Below are 20,277 nucleotides of genomic sequence, written 5' to 3'. Positions count from 1 at the left end.
TAAGAAACAAAAGAATGAATTTTAGGAGATGCAGTCTTCGTAGTGCCTGGGATATGGCTACAAAGCAGTACCATATCAACCCAATTAAAATGTTTTAATTATAGAATAGTTGTCATCTTTATTTAAAAGAGTTAAAAGTAGATGATGCTTTTACTGTCTAAAAGCCAGGATTATATATTTTCTACACAGTATATTTTTAGTACCTCCAGTTTAAAAAAATAATTAAGTTAGACGTCTGTTGATGATGTAGATTAATTACATAGAACACTTCAGTATTCTTCCAGTTGTAACTGTTTTCCTCCTCACTTAGAGGTTAACAGGCAAGACTGGAAAATCCATATTAAGATCCCAATTTTTGCCGATTTAAGCTCAAATAACAATACAAAAAGTGAATACTTTTTTGTTACTTATATGATTTACATACCTTTATATTAATGCTATCTTTTGCTTGGAACCTAAGATGTAAGGGGGAATGAGACCAAATTTTCAAGGAAGCACTGCTCATATAAGACATAACTGTCTGTGTCCTTGTGCTTACATTTGAATAAATGGAACATTTATATGCCAGGTGTTGGGGCTGTCAAATTTACAAAAGCAAATGTGACATCTGATCCCCAGGACTGAAAATACCTTTTTGATTTAAAACTCAAGACCCACTTTTACAGAACTCTAACTTACATTATGTTAGTTTATGCCAGAAGGGGACTTAGGAAGTGTAATAGTTTACCAAAAAGTAGGGACAACTTCAAAGTTAGAGCATGTTGCTAGTGGCCTGTAATCTTTGTCAGTAGTACATTGTCATTACTAATGACATGAACTGCTCCAAGAGAAGCAGGCCTGGTGAGTATGAGCAGATGGACTCTTCTGGACTCTTATTCCAAGCAGTTACCTGAGAATAACACTCTTAATACCAAGGAAATAGAGCAGTGGACCAATGAACTTGAAAACAATTCACATCTTGTACAAAATCAGTTTGATTCTATTTTTAAAGGTCCAGGCTGTTGAAAAGAGGGTGACTTCATCTGACTAGTGAAGTACCAGCTGCAGTAGAACTTCTAATTTGTCTTGTAATGTCAGTTAGCTGTTTTTCCAGCCTATTTGTTTCCTGTTAATTCAGCCAGATCCAGAAGACTGTTACCAGCCAAGAGAACACTACTGTGAGTTTGTTACCTGTGTGGTGAGACAGAACTGAGGAAACGCACAATGCCAGTCACAGGCCCCAGGAGCCAGGGATATGGAGCTCGGTAGGTGTAAAGGAGCAGCTGCTTGTGACTGAGCTGCACTGAACCAGCTTGCAACTGACTACCTTCCCAGCGCCCACTGGTGGGCCAGGCCCAGCCCCTCCCATCAGCACATACACTAGCAGCACACACACCCCTTCAAGCCCCAGACAGTTTGGTGCGAGAAACCAACACAAAGAGGCACCCCGTCATTAGAAAAGCTTTACTGAATGTGGGGCACAAACCCACAGACATGCACAACACAGAAAACCCAAACCCCACACCCGAGAACGCAAGGATGCCCCCTCGCCTGCACCCCCCGGCTCAGGGAGCGAGCTGGTCCACCTTGTCCTCCCGCCGGCTGGCCAAGTGTGACTGGATGATCTCTGCAAAAAGGTTCCTCTTGAGCAGGGTGTAGGCCAGGGGCAGGAGCTGGCCCACTATCTTGTGGAAGTACTGTAGGGAGAGCAAAAACACAGCAGCCCCAGGGATCAGCAGCTTTAGGTACAGAGCTCAGGCTTTGCCACAACCAAACTGGTTTTTGCAGCCACCCCTGAAAGGAGTGAGCCCACACCTATACTACACCCCAACAGCCACAGGAAGGCCAGGCTGGGGGACCTGAGCTGCTGCAGGCAGTGATGGAGATATTGTTTATAACAAGGCAGGAGGTGACAGCTGTTCTTAAAGCATGCAGACATCCAGCCTGGGACTGAAGTCCCTTGGCCTGTCACACTCAAGGGGATGACAATGGTACTTAGAGTAACCATTTAAGTGCTCCAAATATATAGAAGTCATCAGTATATTTAGCATCTGTAATGTATGTGTAAGCCCATTATGAACCTCTTCCCCATCACAGGAGAGGTAAGTCATTTTCTGTGTCTTCAGCTACAGAGAAAGTGTCAATGTTTCTTCTGGCTCTGTACACAGAGTTCCACTCAGAATGAAAAGCACCTCTGAGCATCTAGACAGGCAAAAAAACACTGGGACCAAACCATGGTGCTATTTATGTGTGAAGTCATTGTTTTTCCTTTCTTTTTACTAAACTAGAAAATGAAGTAAGGTTTCTATTTTCAGAAAACAGCTGCAAAGTTATAGCTGCTTCAAGTTACTCCATCAGGTATCAGGCCATGTCACAATACTGTAAAGATATCATTAATCATTGCATGAGTTTATCAGTGGTTAATCTCATGTGCTGAGAAGCATGAAGTGTGAAAGACGGAGTTTCTCTCTACCTACTCAGCCAACTGGAAGTAAACATTTCCTCCAGTGCCCTTCAAGATGTAGGAAGGAATTAAACAGCTGAAACAGTATAATCACTGAAGGAAGGGTCCTCAATAAGCAATATACCAGAGGAAGATACATTATCAGATGCTGTAGGGAATTGAAAAAGTAGAGTGGGGAATCTTAAGAAATACATTAGTAATTTAACAGTGTATAGACAAAACAGCAAGTTTGCTTCATTTCAGTGGCTAAATACTTTAACCAGTGTTTAGCACAATGTTTCTGGGTCTACATTTAATATTGCAAGATTTTTATCTTTCTACATGATGCTTTGGAGCACCTCTTCACCAATACTGCTTTTACTAAAAAGCAGCTATTTTGCACGGGTGTTTCCTATGACTATCCTTTCCTACTACATTTATGTTCAAGCTTCTTTGTTATTTCCTAGCCACAGATTTATTACAGACACGACCCTTTTCATCAACGGGGCAGTGGCTAATACAGAACAGAAGTGTTAAGTAGAATATTTATGTGTGATTAAGTGCTAGTAACTCAATGAGCTTATTTATGATATTTGTTATTAACACAGAACCAGACACCTAGTGGGAGATCTTTGATGCAGCCAAACAAGCAGCATCAGAAGGCAACTGACCTAGGCTCAAGTTTTCTCAGCTGGGGTTGCTAAAAACAGTCTGTTTCTTGATCTAGTTGACCATGAGTGCTTGTGCCCATATAAGTAGCTGGGAATAGAGGGCTACAGCTATTCAGTATATCCCAAACATTCTGCATTTTTAGGAATCTTACTGACAACTTGTTGTCTTACATCAAATCACAACAGTTAAAGGCTGCTTAAATGCTTCTGGATTGCAGGATTATGCTTTCATACAAGCAATTTTAAATTCAATATGGAATGTTATCATAAGTGTGACTTTTTAAAGAGCCTTCACAAATTAAGACTATTCTTATAGACTCTCACAATTCCTAGGGATAATTATACAATAGAGTTGGGAATAAAGATCTATGACACATAACTCCTGGTCCACACAAAAAATAATGCATAATTTTGTGACATATGGTTGTTGTATTACTCACATGTGATCCATAGCAGAACAGGTCCATGCCTAGTTCATACCCCATTCCATAGTCACATTCATCATTTGCAAACTGAACAAAGGTAAGCATTTCTTGAATGGGTGCAAAGGCCTTCAGTCTCTCATCATCAGTAGGAGCATCAACAATGGCCTTACAAATTTTTTTAAGATTGGCTGCAAAAAACACAAATATTTACATCTTTAAATAACAAAATCTAATGTTGCACAGAAGTAGTTTGTGGCAAAAGCTTACTGTGTGTCACGCTTACAGGAAGACAAAGTGAGCATATCCTGAGCTGCTGGTGAAAAAGCCTCCCCCTTTGCCTTTGCTGCACATTCTTGACACATACCCACCCACCTCAGTTCCCCATATAGAGACAAGTATTTGTGTGGTGAACTGGCATCAGGGAACTGATTCTTATTAGAACAACACTAGAAGACAGCGAATAAGAGACAAACCCACAAATCCCTGAATGTAGGTCATCTCAACTACTGCTTCAGGAATTATTTCAGATGTAGCACATTTCATTGACTCTCATCTGGTTCATTTAAAAAAAAAAAAGTACTTTGAGCTCAGGTATGACGGTTAAGACTTCTGCCTTTTACTCATATTTTTCAAGCAGGAAAAATCAGTGCAGTTTTGTTTTTGCAGAGTAGCTGTTTGACTAAAGTTTGTTTACTTAAATAAAACAGGGAAATGTAGCCAACAAGATATTCACCATTTGTTTCAGGAAGTTCTCTGTATCCGACATCATTTTTGTCTACAGGAACAACTAAGCCTGCTCCATGAAATGCTTTGGTCACCACCTAAATAAAGAGACATTAAATTGAATATAGCGCTCTAAGTCAATACTGTGACATAAAACCACCGACTTCACTAAACAATATTAACACCTGACTGCTGGTGGTCAAACCTAATATAATGTCCAGGCTCCAGGACATCAACATACTTTCAAATTAAAATAGCAGTTACTTTTAAGTACTGAGGTTTAAAATAACTGGAAAAATCTATTTCAGTCAAATTCTGAAATCTAGGAATCCTTGTAGTCACTTGTGTAGCACTGTACTTCATCTGTTTAGTCACCTCCTACTATAGTTATTTCTGATAGGTATGCAAAAAATCTGTTACTAATCCACATCATCTCTTAACAGTCCTGTTTCCAATAGATCAAACCCAAATGTTTGCATTAATCTTCACTTTGAAGCAGTTTTCTTCATGCTCCCCATTTGTTTTAATTTTTAGACTATTTTCCTTTTTTTTTTTTGGTTGTTGTTTTGTTTCTCTTTAATTGAATGCCAAGCTATCAAGCTATGGTTTACAAGAATACAGTGTTTCAATTTAATCCTATTATTTGGAACACACTTGTATTAATCTTCCCCTTCCTGAAGTTTTAGAGAAATTCCTAAATGAAACATCCTTACTGACTAGAAGGAGAAAAAAAAAATAAAAAGAAGGGCAAGTAAATGAAAAAAATTTAACAGAACTTGGTGCTCTCCAGTTGATCAGGAAAGTCATACTTTCTTATCTCTCTGTTTCATCTTCATGGTTTTTTGTTCCAAAGAGTAACCCAGTTCTTTGGCTGTTCTTGTTAGTTTTTCATCTATGTCTTTCAAAATAGCATTTTTCTTTTTATCAGTCACTTCCTTAAGGTTTTTTGACAAAAATAATCTGCAAAGAAGAAGAAACAGGTCTTAAGAGAGCTTAACAGAAGACAAACAAATGAATAGCCTTCTAATCACTAAACCTCCAAATCTTATAATGAAGATTAGCAGTCATGGGTTTATTTATACACATAGATTTGGGATTGCAAGCCTCTTGACAATGAGACAGATAAAAAGTTCAGCACAGACAGTACTTTGGCATTTCCTATCTGTATTTGCATTAAAATCCAGCTTATACAATCTGCAAGTGAAGATTCTCTTGGACTCAGTAGCTGTTCATCTATCTTAAGAATTCAATTTGCTGCTTCAGTGCCATTACACTATTTATCATTCAAGTCATGCACATACATATTTATGAGTTTCATCATGGTGCTTTCAAAACAAATGTCCTCATTTAACTCTGCACTACGCAAGGGGTCTTTTGCAGAAGCTCTTCTTCAGTATGCTTTCACTTACTGACGTGTCTGTAGAGACCTCTCCATTTTTAACTGACAAGTGATGAAATGTTGTTTACATTCATGCTGCAGGACCATGTAAAGCTTCATTAATCATATTGAACTACATATCCATATAAATGTTATCCTGCCCCAAGTAAGAAATGGTACTTCTTGCAGTTATTCATTATATACAAAAAATAATGTATTTTTATGTAAGCAAGAACAAGAGATAGATACTACTTATTTAGTAAAATATTCAGATTTCCTTCACCACTGTTTGAGATGCCCTTTACTTATGAGGTACTTTAACACACCCAGTAGTCATTTTTTCCTTCCAACAGAGCCTATCCCTGCCAACATATTTAAAGGATGAGATAATCAACACTTATCTATTTCATTTTTAAAAGGAAAACATTGTCAAGAAGGCTATTAAGGCTTTTGAGATTACCTTAAATCTTGCTAGGAGGAACAGAAAAATCAAGGAGCATTTCTTGAGAAAGAGAGATACATAATAAATTGGCTACATTACTCTATATCACATCTCCCAATTAATCTCTTTACTCTTTATGAAGAAGAGTAAATATGAACCTTACTTGACTGCTGCAAAGACATTATCACCAACTTGTGTAATCACACAGCCCTTCTTAGCTTCATTTGCACCAACCCACACTGGAAGTTCATCTGGCACATCCCTATATATGAAAAAATACACACAAACAGTGAAGCTGTGTCCATTTCTTCTGTTTTGAAGTAAAATTAATTTGCCTCCTTACCAAACTGCCACCTCCTTCAGAAACTTAACAAGAAACTCCCTTAGATCTAAAGCTCTGAAGTCTTACAGCATGGCTTTGAAAGGTACTTATATCAATACAAGTACAGAGAAGACACATTCACTTTATTTCATAAGGCTTCACTTTTTCTTTAAAGTGACATGGCAAACATTTAAGATTAATAAGTGAACGTGCTCTAGAGGGTTGAGGAAGGTAATTTAATAAATATTTAAATCTAGTCTTCAACCCAATATCTGTGATCTTTTAAAATAAAAGATAAATCCATCTGATAATATCCTACTACAGAAGAGAAAGATTATTTGGTAGTAGCACACGATTCTAAAATCCTATCTTGTGGAAAAAGGAGGAGAAAAAGCTACATGTAATTGCAGTCCAGCAAGAGTATGTATTAAATAAAATACCTAAAATATCCCATGTGATACTGTGTTTTGCTATCCCCAACAAGTATAGTCTGGAATTCTGGGGGATCATAGAAGAATCTCCAGTGAAGATTGAAATCCAGATCTGTTGATTTTGCTTTTTTGTGTTTTCCAGCAAGAATATCATATGGTCCAACCAGCTTAAGTCCAACACTTGACATGAGCGCATCTGAAAAGCAAAGCATCAATTAGTTTACCTGGTGGGTGTGTATCTAAAACCAAGAAGTTCCCGTGTGACTCACGTAGCAAAAGCTTCCCTAAATACAAACAGCCAACCACACTGCTTACCAGAAAGGGAAAGCAGAGATATTCTGTTATTCAGATAGCTTTCATTCAAGAGTAAGGTTATTACACTTCTCATATAAGTAGTGGTCAATGGTTCAACATCCAGATGGAGACTGGTGACAAGCGGTATCCCTCAGGGGTTTGTACTGGGCCAAGTACTGTTTAATATCTTCATCAATGGCACAGACACTGGGATCGAGCGTGTCCTCAGCAAGTTTGCAGAGGATGCCAAGCTGAGTGGTGCGGCTGACACACCTGAGGGAGGGGATGCCATCCAGAGGAACCTGGACGATCTCAAGAAGCAGGCCCATGTGAATCTCATGAGGTTCAATAAGGCCAAGTGCAAGGTCCTGCACATGGGTCAAGGCAACCCCTGGTATCAATACAGACTAGGGGATGAACAGATTGACCGCAACACTGCCAAGAACTTGGGGTACTGCTGGATGAAAGATTGGACATGAGCTAGCAATGTGTGCTTGCAGCCTGGAAGGCCAGCTGTATCTTGGGCTGCATCAAAAGGAGTGTGACCAGCAAGTCAAGGGAGGCAAATCTGCCCCTGTACTCTGCTCTGGTGAGACCCCACCTGGAGTCCTGCATCCAGCTCTGGAGCCCTCAGTACAGGAAAGACATGGACCTGTTGGAGAGTGGCCAGAGGAGGCCACAACAATGATCAGAGACATGGAATAGGCCTCCTGTGAGGACAGGTTGAGAGATTTGGGGCTGTTCAGCCTGAAGAAGTGAAGGCTCCAGGAAGACCTAATTGTGTCTTCCAGTGCTTAAAAGGGGCCTAGAAGATGGGACAGGGTTTCTAGAAGGGCCTGTTGCGATAGGACAAGGGATAATAGTTTTAAACTAAAACAGGGGAGATTCCGACTAACTATGAGAAAGAATTTTTTATTTTTTCAATGATGGTGGTAAAACACTGGAACAGGCTGTCCAGAGAGGTGACAGATGCCCCATCCCTGGAAACATCTGAAGTCAGGTGGGACAGGGCTCCGAGCAACCTGATCTAGTTGAAGATGTCCTTGCTCATTGGAGGAGGTTGGACTGGGTGGCCTTTGAAGGTCCTTTCCAACTCAAACCATTCTTTGATCCTAAAAGAAACTGTCATTTCTAGAGCACCCAGGGATGCCACATTCTGTTATATAATAAATTTGGGTAAGCTGAAGTGCTGATTGACAAGAGGAAACTTCAGTTACATACTAAACATTTTCAATGGACTTGCAAGAAAGGCAGACTTAAACAACATTTAGTCCCTTTGTATTACACCATTTAAGTAATTATATTTTAGAAAGCCTGAAGTGTACCAATGTCTTTGTAATTATCTCCAGTATTCTTGTTTACACTCATTTAAATGTCCTTCGTCATAACTGAACACTGAAGCAGCATTAAAATGAATTTGATCCCCTCCAGTTTGCCTGTCTTCAGGCTGTTTTTAAGAGTGAAAATTAGAAAAGGCAAAAATTATTTTAAAACCCACCACTTGGTTTCTCAGGATCTAGTTCCTTGCAAAACTTCCAAAACTGATAAAAGTCTTCAGGCAGCCTAAGCCGATAGCATGCTTCTGCCTCTTGACGAAGATTATCGGCAATATCTGCCTGATTTGACCTTCTCTTCTTAACATCTCCATTTTTTTCACACTGCAGATAAAAACCAAACCAAAACACAAATTTCAGTTAGGGGCTTCCTGTCAGTTCTATTGAAGGATTTTACAAAGCTTCTATATTCACAGAGGAACAGTGATTAAAACCATCAAGTAATGCTTGTTACTTAAAGCAGCATATATACTGATTAGAACTTCTGTTTTGGACAGAATCCCTTAAAAGTGCATTATCTGAGACGGGCTAAACATGTATGTAATATCAAAATAGCACTTTGATATTGATGGGTCACTGTAACCAACAGAAGCATTTTTATTAGTTAATCAAGCAAAGGACTAAGCAATCCCAAAGTTTAATCCAAGTTCGACGTTATTTTCAAATGACCATTTCCAAACACACAGCAGCTTGCATCCAAGAAACTCATGTCTTTTACAAACACTTGGGAGTAGGCATATTATTTTGTCATGTCTGGTTAAACGACACAACAAAAATCCATTGTGGCACAACTATCTGAACTACTCCGCTATTCAGCATCCAAACTAGTGCAGTTTACACCATAGGATTTTAAAGGTAAAGTTGTTTTAGAAGTGATGTAATATGAACCATTATGTTTCTGAAACAATCCATTTGGGCATGCACAGTGCTGAAGTGGTAACCTCATTCCCACATAAGGCTCCAAGAATTTCTAGGAATTATTATCCTGCTAATTTAAAGAAATAAAAACAAATAATTAAAAAAAAATAGGCAAGGTTTCTTTTATCTTGTCAGGACAGTAGGTGAGGCAGACAACCCATCTCCTGAGCTGGCCACCACCAGGTGCCTCACCACAGCAGGTGTTCCCGGGCAGGTGTGTTTACAGCACACCCCAAGGGCAGCGGGAGAGGCTCCCGTGTCGGAGACCGAGGGGTCGAGAGTCCCAGGGGCTTTTATCAAAGCTGCGGGCGAACAGAACAGGGGGCAAGGAGGCCGAGGCCCGGCACTACGACAAGGCACGCACGCCGACTCAGGCCTACGGCCCCGCAACTGCGGCCCTCGGAGCTCGCTCCCCGGCCAGGGTACCTCAGGGGGCGGCTGCCGCTGCCCGCGATCCGCGCAGGGCCGGTGCCGCGCGCACGCTCGGCCCCTCAGGCACCACCACTTCCCTCCCCGCCCCGCGCGCCCGTTAACGGCCACCTGCTCGCCGTCCGGGCCCGCCGCCCCGCGCGGCCTCCGCTTCCCGCCACCTGTCATGCTCCCGCCGGCCGCATCGCACCCGCCCCTCGCCGCCGCTTCCGAGCCCGCGTACTGCGCCTGCGCAGTCAAGCGACGCGCTCCTGGCCGGCCACGCCCACCCCCTCGCGCACCGGGGCGTTAAACGGGAGTTTAACGGCTGCGGGCCCCCAGGAGGGGCCGGGAGCGGCCGCCCATGCGCAGGCCGGGAGGGAGCCGGTTAGCGGGGGTCTCCGGGAGAAAGGAGGCGCTTAGCAGCTCGCTGCCGGCTGGCAGGGGAAGGCGGAGTGGAGGGGCGGGAAAGAGGCGGCACGGCGGTACCCAGCAAGGCTGCGTTAGCCCCGGGCTGAAGCGAGCGAACGCAGTTAACCCTTGATTGCGAGCACGCCTGTGGCTGGAGCCAGAGATCAAGCAGGGCAGTTTAGCGCCATGTTTCCTCAGTGCAGGCTAACCCACCTCAGGACTGCATGTATCAGGGGTGTCAAACTCATTTTCACCGGGGGCCACATCAGCCTCGCAGTTGTGGAAATGAATTTGACATTCATGGCCTATATACACTTTTGAGGCTTTTTTTCCCCCTTAATCTTAATTACACGTACGTGCAAATTATATAATAGAATAATTTAGGTTGGAAAAATACTTTAAGATCATCACATTCCTGTAAGTTCCTGTAATACAAGTTAAGGTAGTATATTTGGATGAGACTGAGGGAAAAAAAGATTACCTGAACCAAATGTAATCTTTCCCTTCAGAGCCATTAGCTTCAGTCTAGAAATAAGCTGCAGTGCCTTTCAACCACATTGACAGTTATGCATCTAACACAAAAACTTGATAATTTTAAGTCTGTCTACAGCATTCAGTATTAGAAGTTACACACAACATCCCAGGAAACTTGATCCTGACTGGTGTTGTTATATGTATGTAAAACAGCTAAGCACTCTGTAGAAACCATGGGTTGCCATATGGATACAGGACAATCAATGACAAAGGCTCCTCCTTCAGCTGGAAAAAATGTTGTTTAAATCAACGTACATATTAAATAGTTTGCTCATAAAATCCTGCACATATAAGCAAGGAATATTAAGTTTCCAATCCAGACCTCATTTAAGGGATTAATTATGTTTCATAACCTGAGGTTATGCAGAAACAAGGTACAAAAGCCCACTAACGAACCACAAACCTAATTTTCTTCCTGAAAAGCGTGAAGAGTACTGCCCTGAGATTTCCTCGAGAAATGCTTTTTAGTATTAGTCTCACTCCATAACTTCTAGTATACCAAACCTTAACCATAGTGGATGCTAAACAAAACGGCACCCAAAGGAATGATATTTTCCTCAGTAGCTTAGTGGAAAGCATTCTAGGTGACTTCAGAATAAAGGCATACATCCCCCACCCCCATCACGAGTATCCATTTTATACCCTAGCTGAGCCTCCCCAAATTCCAACCTCATGCAGTAAATTAATTCAGTGAGATCAAAGGCACCAATATTCCCTATGTCAGTGTTGAAGCTAACAAATGCCAAGTTCTGAAACTGTTACTATTTTCAGGATAAGCTTTTTCCCCTGTTGCAAGGTGAGGTTAATTCCTTAATTAACCTCCAAGCCTATAGTTTTGCAGATGCTTGTCACATTCTCTTCTCTCCGGTTTTACTGAAACCTTTCACATAAACATTTTCAGTTCCACATTTACGGTTTTACTAAGGTGAATGCAAAAGTGACAATGGAAGGATAGCCCAAGCATCTTTAATGATTTAGCCTAGAGTCTCAAGTGTGTATTCTTGCCACATTAGTCTTCTGCTACAAAACAAGTAAATGAAGTCGGCATGAAAGCTTCTACCTTTATGTTGGGTCAAGAAGAGAACAGAACTTTTTTACATGTGAAAAACTTTGAAAACTTAAGAGATTGATATTTGCTTCTTACTAGATTTTGCAATATAGCATTGAGAATAGTGACATGACAAACTTGCGGTGGCCCCATTTTAGGTATGCCGGTATCTCACAAAGCAAAACTATGCTGGAAAAAAAATGAAAGTTAACTAGAAAAATACCTCCGTGTTGGCTTATTGTTAATATTAGTGCTATGTCTCAAAAGCCTGACTTGGAGGACCTTTACCACTTCACTGAAGATACAGCTTTTTTGAGCTTTATCAATCAGGTTTTGGGTTGGTTTTTTGTTTGTTTGTTTTGTTTGTTGTTGTTGGTTTGGATTTTTTTTGTTCTTTTCTCTACACAAGCTATTAAGGTCTCTGAGAACACCTCTCCTCTAGAATAGCCTGCAGCCTGGTGATACCCCAGGAGAGAGAGAGACATATAATCCAGGAGGGAAGATACTAAATCTACTCCATGTGAGGAACTCGGTCTCTCATCCTTTACAGGCATGTACCCCAACCACTAGATTATTGGCTAAGAGTAGCAGTGTTCGGCCATATTTAACATGGCATGGGCTTTTAAAAAAATATTTGTGTATATATGTGTTTGTATTTATAGTACAACTCAATCCTTTTATAGAAATCTTCAGAACTATTTTGGAATTAATACCTTGTGAGAAACAGGTAATAAAATGCCCAGTTGCTTCATCCTATCCCATCAGGCCTGAAATAAGGCACCTAGCTTGGTTCCATTAAGATTATAACAATGGTTACATTCAGAAAACTAAATTTGCATGGCTGCATAGATAAATGGGGTATTTCTGAGGTTAGATGTATCTAGTCCCAGTTGGCAGCCAATAAGAACAGCAGTTTTGAGCTTAAGTACACACTTTAGGTTTGACAAATGCTTTTGGTTATTCTTCATTTAATTCTGTCCTCATCAGTTCTTCTCTGAAGCATGGAAATAGATTGTGGGGTGCCACCATGCAAGCCCTTAAAAGAGAAACTAAGATACTGAATGAATATTCAGTGTACCATAGCAATTTTTTCCTCCTCTGTGAACAAGTGGTAACTCCATCTGCGTGTATATACCCCAAAATGATTCATTCTCAATTCAAGTCCTAGATTTGAAAAGCATATATAATTTGATATTGGTAGTCTTATTGTAATTCGTTCTGTTAACAACCTGTAATGCTGCATCATGGAAGACTTTTTACAAGGAAGGATAAACAACTAAAGCAGAGAGTTTACAATATAGTATTTTAACATCCCTCTCAATCAAACTAGTAAACGTAGCTTCCTGTGTCTGTACCATCAGACTTCTGAATCAGCATGAACAGAGATTATCTCAGAGAATAATCTGCAAAGTAGCTTTATCAAGGTGTAAAACTATCTGTATGATTAGTCCTGCGCTGCAGTGAGCCTAGCTTTCTTTTAAATAAAAAAAATGTCATAACTATACAGTAACAGATTTTGTGAGAAACCACAGAACTGGGATCTGTTGTTTTGAAACAAAACTTTTCAGACCTGCTTTCTCAAAAGCCATGGTAGATACTTCCTGTGTATACTTAATTTGCCCTTGGAAGTCATCAAGACCTCAGTGTGTCTTATGAGGATTTTCTTCTCCAATGTCTATTTCCAATATTATTGCTTGACATCCAAAGTATGCCCCATGCTATGATAAAATCTCAGTTATTAGTTTCAGGATTTTATTGCTATTAATTATTCTGAAGAAAGTCTTCATGAGTTAAAAGCCCAAGTGAAAGCTTTATCAACTATTTATAGTAGATACTAGAAAGAAGGAAAGAAGACTTTCAGGGTTGTCAAAATCCAGTTTATGCTTCCTCACTGCCATTCCCTGACTCATTTATCCTCATAGCTTTCCTCCAGAGTTGATTGCTTTCCTCCCACCCCTTACAAGATTCAGATTTGCTCACCTGTAAAAACATTAGAAATAGATTAAGATGTGCTATGCAGATACTCCGTGCTAAGATGTTACAGAGATTCATATTCAAGGACAGGGTTCTCTTTGAGACACAGTCTAGTCTGCATTAGCAAGTTAAATGGGGTGCAATACATAATGTTCACAGTGTATTTTCCCTACCCTTCACTATATATAACTGAAAGGTGGCAGTTTCAGGCATGCTTAGATAGTTTTCTTAGTTAGTGTCAAAACTACCTAAGCAGCAAGGCATGGATGTGTGCAGTTTCCTCATCACCAGAGCATACTGATGACTATACTATACAGTAAAAATATATATAAACTCTAATTTCTGTTCAAATAGTAAGTTTTGCCAAAGAACAGTACTGAATTTTTTCTCACCACCAGAGGGAGCCGTTTAAATACTGGTCATTAAAAAACAGTTTAAAGAACAAAGACAAAACCATCGGTATCTTAATACATTATTGGCCTAATTGATGTAATTTTGTACCATTCGGTATAACTCCTTTAAAAGTAGACAGCTTGTTTCCAAATACCAGGTAAAATAATCCTGGTATATGTAGTACATGTTGGATTTTTCTGCATGTCAGCTGTTATGTTGGAGTTGTACAGAATGCAGTGTGGCACAAATACTGTGAAATTACACTATTTTAAAACAGTTTTAACACAGCAGTTTAAGTGAAGATTTTAACGAGTTGCTTTACAAAACTGCCAGCCTCCTTCTCTGGTTAAGCCTCAAATAATCCTCAGATCACACAGAGCCTCTGTTCCTTGGGTTATTAGCTTCTGTAGGGCAGCCCCACATTCTCAGGTTCAAAGGAGGACACATCCTGCCTTCCATCCAAATAAGGATGAGCAGAAACTGTGGACACATTCAATGTCAAAGTCAAGGTCTGCCTCCAGGAAGGTTGCGAGTGAGCACTGCTGCACCAGATTGCAAAGACACACAGAGCCTCTGCTGAGTCACCACCTCACTGCTGCCTGTGCTGACAGGTTGTCCTGGATCCCTGCCAGCTCCCCTTGCAATTCTGTGAGGTAGCCTATGGACATCAGGATGAATGAAAGAAAATGCTGTGGGAGGAGGGGGACGAAAAAAAAAAAAAAAAAAAAGTACTGTCACTGGAAGAAAAGCCATCACGATGCTGCAATACATGTATTTCCTGAGAAATCCTGGAGGCTTCGAGTTACTTTGTATTGTGAATGTTTAAAAAAAAGAATATGAGTGAAGATACACAGTAGTCTTGCTGTGAAGGACTTGAAGTTAGATATACATTTTAGCATAGTGATTAATACTATTTTGGCATCAATTCAGTGAGACTTGCAATAACTGCTCTTGACAAGAATATAAACTCACAGCTTGCTACAGCATTTTGAACCGTTATTTGTATAGATCTGGCAGCTAGCAGTAGACTATGTTTTTAAGGTGGCAACTGTATTTTACTGCAAGCCAGAGTCTTCCTTTTTACTCTGTTTTGAGTATAAGGAAACCATTCTGATCACATAAATTAGTGCTTCAAACACTGACCCCTACATCTACACTATTTTGCATTTAAACTACTTTTTAGTCCTGTGATTGTACAGAACTGCTATTTATGTAGGACCATTCGCCATACCTACCAGTTAAGTTTTACAGATAGCCATAGACATAATATTACATGTTGCCTGGTTTACTTGGAAACAAAGCTGTGTGTGTTCAAAGCAGCAGTGAGGCACAGTTCAGCCAAATGTATTATCCCAGGAATTTAAGAGTCTTCCTGTAGGAATCTACTCCTGTAGAGGGCTACTGATGTGGACATCTATCACTAAACAGATTTCCTCCAACAGAAGCAGAACTACTGAGTTAATAGGTCTAATCCAATTTTATTTCTAGTAGGATAGTTTCCTGAACCGGGCAATCTAAGTACAAGATTTTTTCAGTTATGTTTTCTTGTAATTTAGGGGTATTGTGCTTCTCTTCTCTAACTTTTCACCTTAAATCTTTCTCCACATATGTACAAAATACAGCATACAGGTAAGGAAGATAAAATGTGTACATTCAAATGGGTACCATTGGAAGCAATAGGTGAAAATAAAAAAACTTTGGTCCAATACATAGTCTAACAGCAAGTTATTTTAATCAATGGCTTCTTAGTTAGAAATCCACTTGTGATGCTTTATATTTTTAAATATGAAAGAAGAATCTCTTAATAGACATACTTACCACCAAGACAAGCCCTACACATATTGTTTTGCCATTAGTAACTTCTGTCACATCTTTCATATTTACTTATAGTCATACACACTAACTTTCAATCTTCCATTTCAGAACCCTGTTTTCATAGGGCTGTTTCCTAACATATAGAGCAATTCACATGCTGCTGTCACCAGATGTTAGGGTGACAATCAATACAAATAACGAAACAATTTGTATTCACTAAGTGTTGACTGATGACATTAGCATTTCATCTAGTACACGTGGCTTGCTTTCCTCCCCCAACAGATAATGGGGTGAGGGAGGTGGAAAATAGTGGCTCTGAGTCATTTCAGCTTAGGCTAGAATGAGTCAGAAGGCAAGCAACTCAGTATAATTCCTTTCCTCCTTTTTCTCCAGGGTCTGAAGTTGGGCGAATTGATCATATTTTTATTATCTGGTCTTTAGAGGCAGAGAATTGCTTGGCTACAGTTGACTGACTGGCAAGACTCCTTTAGGATCAGGGTAATCCATTTTTGTGTTTTAACATCTTGAGAGGCAGTAGTTCACATTTATCAAATAAACCATTCTCAAATAATAACTTTTGTAGTCATTACTGCTGTGAGACTCCCTAAAGCTAAGGATTTAGTGTATGGTTTAGGGTGAAAAATCCAATTATATTTCGCAGCTTCTGTAAAACATTTTTTCTTGTTGTTTTTCTGAGCACCCTAGCAACCACAAAACATTAAAAGGAACACAAGCTGGGTTTAGCATACATCTTAGAAGCAGCCCTAAAGTATAACATTGACTTAGGACTTGTGTTCATATTTAAGGCTCTTCCCTCAGACCTGCCGTGATGTTTCCACTCCATATGGCTTCTAGTGCAGCAGCACAGTAGACTTCTGCTGTAGACTTCTAGCTAGTAACACAGAACCCAGCATGTTCTCACTCTGCCATTCCTAGCTAATAGCTTCAGTGCCTACAGCAGTGTAGCATTAGCACAGTCTGTTCCCAAATAAGTTAGCTCTCTAAGTATGACTAATTCAGCTTCAGCACTGTGCTGACACAGCTCTACTGTTTCCATTTCTGGAACCAGTCAAATGTGATGCTTACCTGGCATTGCTACACTATGACATTGCACAACATAGGTAGCACTGGCAATATACCCAGCTCTGGTTTAGGTGATACCATTTCACATTCATCTTGATATTATGAGCTACCATAAACATGTGCCACTGCAGCGAAATACATCTAAATCCTTCCTCCATTATTATAGCATATTTAAAGACAACCACCCTAAGGCAGGTTTACACCCAGTATTAGGAAACAACCCCCTTTTCATCAGGATGGTGATGGGAGAAGGTGGAGCCTGGCATCCCCACTCAATACACACCTGCTGACATCTTAAGCTTGCCACCCCTTTCTCATCAGGGTTGAATTTGCCCTTAGTCCAGTAACCTACTTACTACAGACTCCTTTGGGAAGCTGCAAATACAGTATGTATAAAAGGCCAGGCCTTCACACCACAAGAAGAGATTGACAGCTTCAAGGACCAAACAGATTTTTTACGTAACTTCAATTACAATGTTTTTTACAGATATACAAAATATATAAGCAATTTAGACAGCTGGAGTATCAACACTGAAACATAAAAATAAGATTAATAGCCCCAAAAGATAGTGAATGCTTCTTTTACAGTAGGATTTTGTCTTTAGCATTATCACTGTCGTCTGTTGCTATCTTGTGAAGTTAAGCTTTGTCTTTGTTGGGATGTACTACTTTTCACAAATGACAAATGCCCACAGTTTTTAGGGATATTCACGAGTACACTGAAATTGTATTTCAGCACCCACCCATAGCAGTACTCCAACTTTGTAAGCCACCAACCTAATCACCAACACATTACAAGCTTCAAGCATTTTTCTGATAACTCACTGACAAAAAATACATAGGCTTTGACTTTGTTTTAAAAGTTGATGTGGGACCCTTCCTAAGGATGACTACATTAACAGTTATTAGTACCAGCTAGCCAAGATAGCTTTAAAAAACTAATACCTCCCTTCAAGCTCCCTCCCTGCCCCAAAATCCAACAACAAGAATAACCACAGAGTCCCCAACCAACCCAAATAAATACTACCACACAAAAAGCCAAGATCATAAAGAGTCTCATCTAGGTGTTACATAGATACAAGTCTCCACATACAAAGAGATCAGTTCTCCAGTTTAGAAGCCAACTACTGAATTATCATCAACTCCACCCTTTGCAGCAAACATCAAAAGAATTAGAATCCCCAAGTTGGACTGGTCAAGAGTTACAAGGCAGCCTCTCTCTTCACTTCTTATTCTGTATTTATACTGATAAAACTATTTCGTAATTAGCCTTTTCTATTTTCTTAAGTATTTTCCAAGCTTAATAACACAATATAAAAAATAGCCCCAGTGCACAAGACCTCTATGTTACATTGAGAACAAAATTGCTACAGTTTAGCCAAGTAACCCAGTTGTTAGCGCTCAGCTCCCTCACAGTTTAAGTATTGTTTTTCACATACTTCATAGACAAGTTAGACCAGCAGTTTATCTCAACACAACCTAGCTAGTACTTCTCTTTACCAATCAGCACTTGTTGCTTTCTTAGCAGGAGGATAAATATACCAGCTATTGTTAGACAAGCTCTCCATTCTTCCACTGCTCTCAAAGCAAATGGGAATAAAACCTCTTGTTAAGTTACACATCCTAACAGTTTAAAAGAACAGACACTAAATGAAAACTCTTACCATTGCAGGACAAAAAAAAAAAATCCAAACTACTTCCAAAATCTCTGACTCTGCAGGAAAAGCTGTATGACTTCCTACCAAGCCAGAATAAAGCTGCTATGCCTTGCTGTCTTATGTAGATGTGCTCTTACCAAGGTATTAGCATTGGCTGATGGGATGCAGGACCTCAGCTGTACCTGCTCTCTGGCCATTTAACCCCTGCATTTCTGGTTCCAGTTTTCAGCAGATATAACTGGAAAAAGAAGGTTTACAATTTTGGATTGTTTAGCAGAAAGTAGCTTAAGAAACTTGTAGTGCACCCCAAAACACAATATAACTCACTGTAGCTGTTTTTTTCCTGCATGATTTCCATATTTTTCTCTTACTTGTTACAGTTTTTTTACTCCCTCTCCTTTATGTTGATCATCAGAAGAGATAACAGGTGTAAAATTTCCCCTGAAAAAGAAAAGGAGGAAGCTAGGCAGGGACCTCATCACAGAAAAAAATGCTCATTAATATGGCAGTTGCAAGTCTTTGTTTTTGTGACAGTGTCCATGTATAAAGCCCTCATGGTGTTAACGCAGCCTACAGCATGGAATTTAAGCTGAAACATCAAACATCCTAAAATCCCTTTTTGCTAGAGAAGTTTGGATTTCTGATACCTTCTGCAAGGTTCTGGGAACTCTGAATTGTAGGTTCAACACACCTTTCAAGATTGGACCTCTAAGAGCAAACTCATCGCATTATGGGTTTTGCAGCACAGTTCATAGTTCCAGCAACATAATATACAAGGAGAGGGTGTCCTCTGGAATGGTAAACTGTATAGTGTGATTCATGACCAGTGACTTCAAAAATTCATGGCAAAATGTGAACTGCAAAAGTATGCATAAATCTGTTGTGGACATTGGACAGAAAGTTGTTAAAGGCTTTGAGCAATTAAAGAAGTTAAGTAGAGGGGCTTAAGTACACATAAGCAAGACATAATTCCAAGGGTATTACCACCACATCCAGAAATATATTCAGTTATGTGGATATTCCAGGGCCAATGTTCAAGTCCATTCAATGTCATAAGAAAGCCCGGAAAGATGCATTGAACAATATTTACTGTTATGGGCCAAATTCTGACAAAAACATCCATTGGGATGGTAACGGGGAATCCAAAGGAAAGTGATAGTGCTGAGAATACTGGAGTGTTATTTCCTAAGTTAAAAACAATGAGAACATAGAAATTTAGACTTGCAGTTCAGATGGGAGTTGGAAGTAGAGCAAAGTCTTTCTCATCTTCCTCTTTAAAGCTTTCAGAAGATTACCATCCTCTAGTCCCCACCCTTGCCCTGAGATTGTCCTGATGGCTGGGAGCTTGGTGGTAGCTGGTGCAGCCCAGCACTGCAGTCTGCAGAGTGATTCTTGAACAGTAAGAAAATTCAGGATCTGTGGAATGGACACTCTGTGGAAAGCTTGCCATCTACATGAAGTTTCTTCACAGTATTTCTTTGAATTGAGCCCCATAGAGCAGGCAAGGACTCCTGTGCAAAGCAGGCTTCATACTCAGTCAGTTACGTGAGCACTGAACATCGCTAGAGATGTAACAAAATTATGTAAAATTTC

General features: G+C 40.0%; 1 protein-coding gene across 2 annotated transcripts; it reads right to left on the bottom strand.

Moving 5' to 3' along the window:
• Window positions 1–1,428: 1,428 nt before the first annotated feature.
• LOC102090306 (histone PARylation factor 1) lies at window positions 1,429–18,815 on the bottom strand. 2 transcript variants are annotated; one of them, XM_021297366.2, is made up of 8 exons: window positions 18,691–18,815; window positions 8,607–8,766; window positions 6,824–7,010; window positions 6,225–6,323; window positions 5,051–5,201; window positions 4,252–4,339; window positions 3,534–3,706; window positions 1,429–1,676 (listed from the first exon to the last, which is right to left on the bottom strand). In XM_021297366.2, exons 1-8 carry the CDS (start codon window positions 18,691–18,693, stop codon window positions 1,545–1,547), a joined length of 993 nt encoding a protein of 330 aa, XP_021153041.1. In that variant the 5' UTR covers window positions 18,694–18,815; the 3' UTR covers window positions 1,429–1,544. The 2 variants fall into 2 exon arrangements, with proteins under 2 accessions (XP_021153041.1, XP_064917434.1); XM_065061362.1 differs by lacking the exon at window positions 18,691–18,815 and adding an exon at window positions 9,901–10,056.
• Between the last annotated feature and the right edge of the window lie 1,462 nt (window positions 18,816–20,277).

The sequence above is a fragment of the Columba livia genome, chromosome 4 (assembly GCF_036013475.1).
Source record: "Columba livia isolate bColLiv1 breed racing homer chromosome 4, bColLiv1.pat.W.v2, whole genome shotgun sequence".
In the NCBI taxonomy this organism is placed as follows: Eukaryota; Metazoa; Chordata; class Aves; order Columbiformes; family Columbidae; genus Columba; species Columba livia.
The sequence above is the reverse complement of the archived record's forward strand: the minus strand, read 5'-3'. Positions and strand labels throughout refer to the sequence as shown.

Bases quoted from the DNA above. Each gene is read 5' to 3' on its own strand.
- LOC102090306 (XM_065061362.1), bottom strand. From the start codon at position 9,957: ATGACAGGTGGCGGGAAGCGGAGGCCGCGCGGGGCGGCGGGCCCGGAC. The intron at 6,324-6,823 runs GTATTTTATTTA...TTTCATATATAG, and splicing joins TATCACATGGGATATTTTAG to GGATGTGCCAGATGAACTTC. The intron at 5,202-6,224 runs GTAAGGTTCATA...TCTTCTTTGCAG, and splicing joins AATGTCTTTGCAGCAGTCAA to ATTATTTTTGTCAAAAAACC.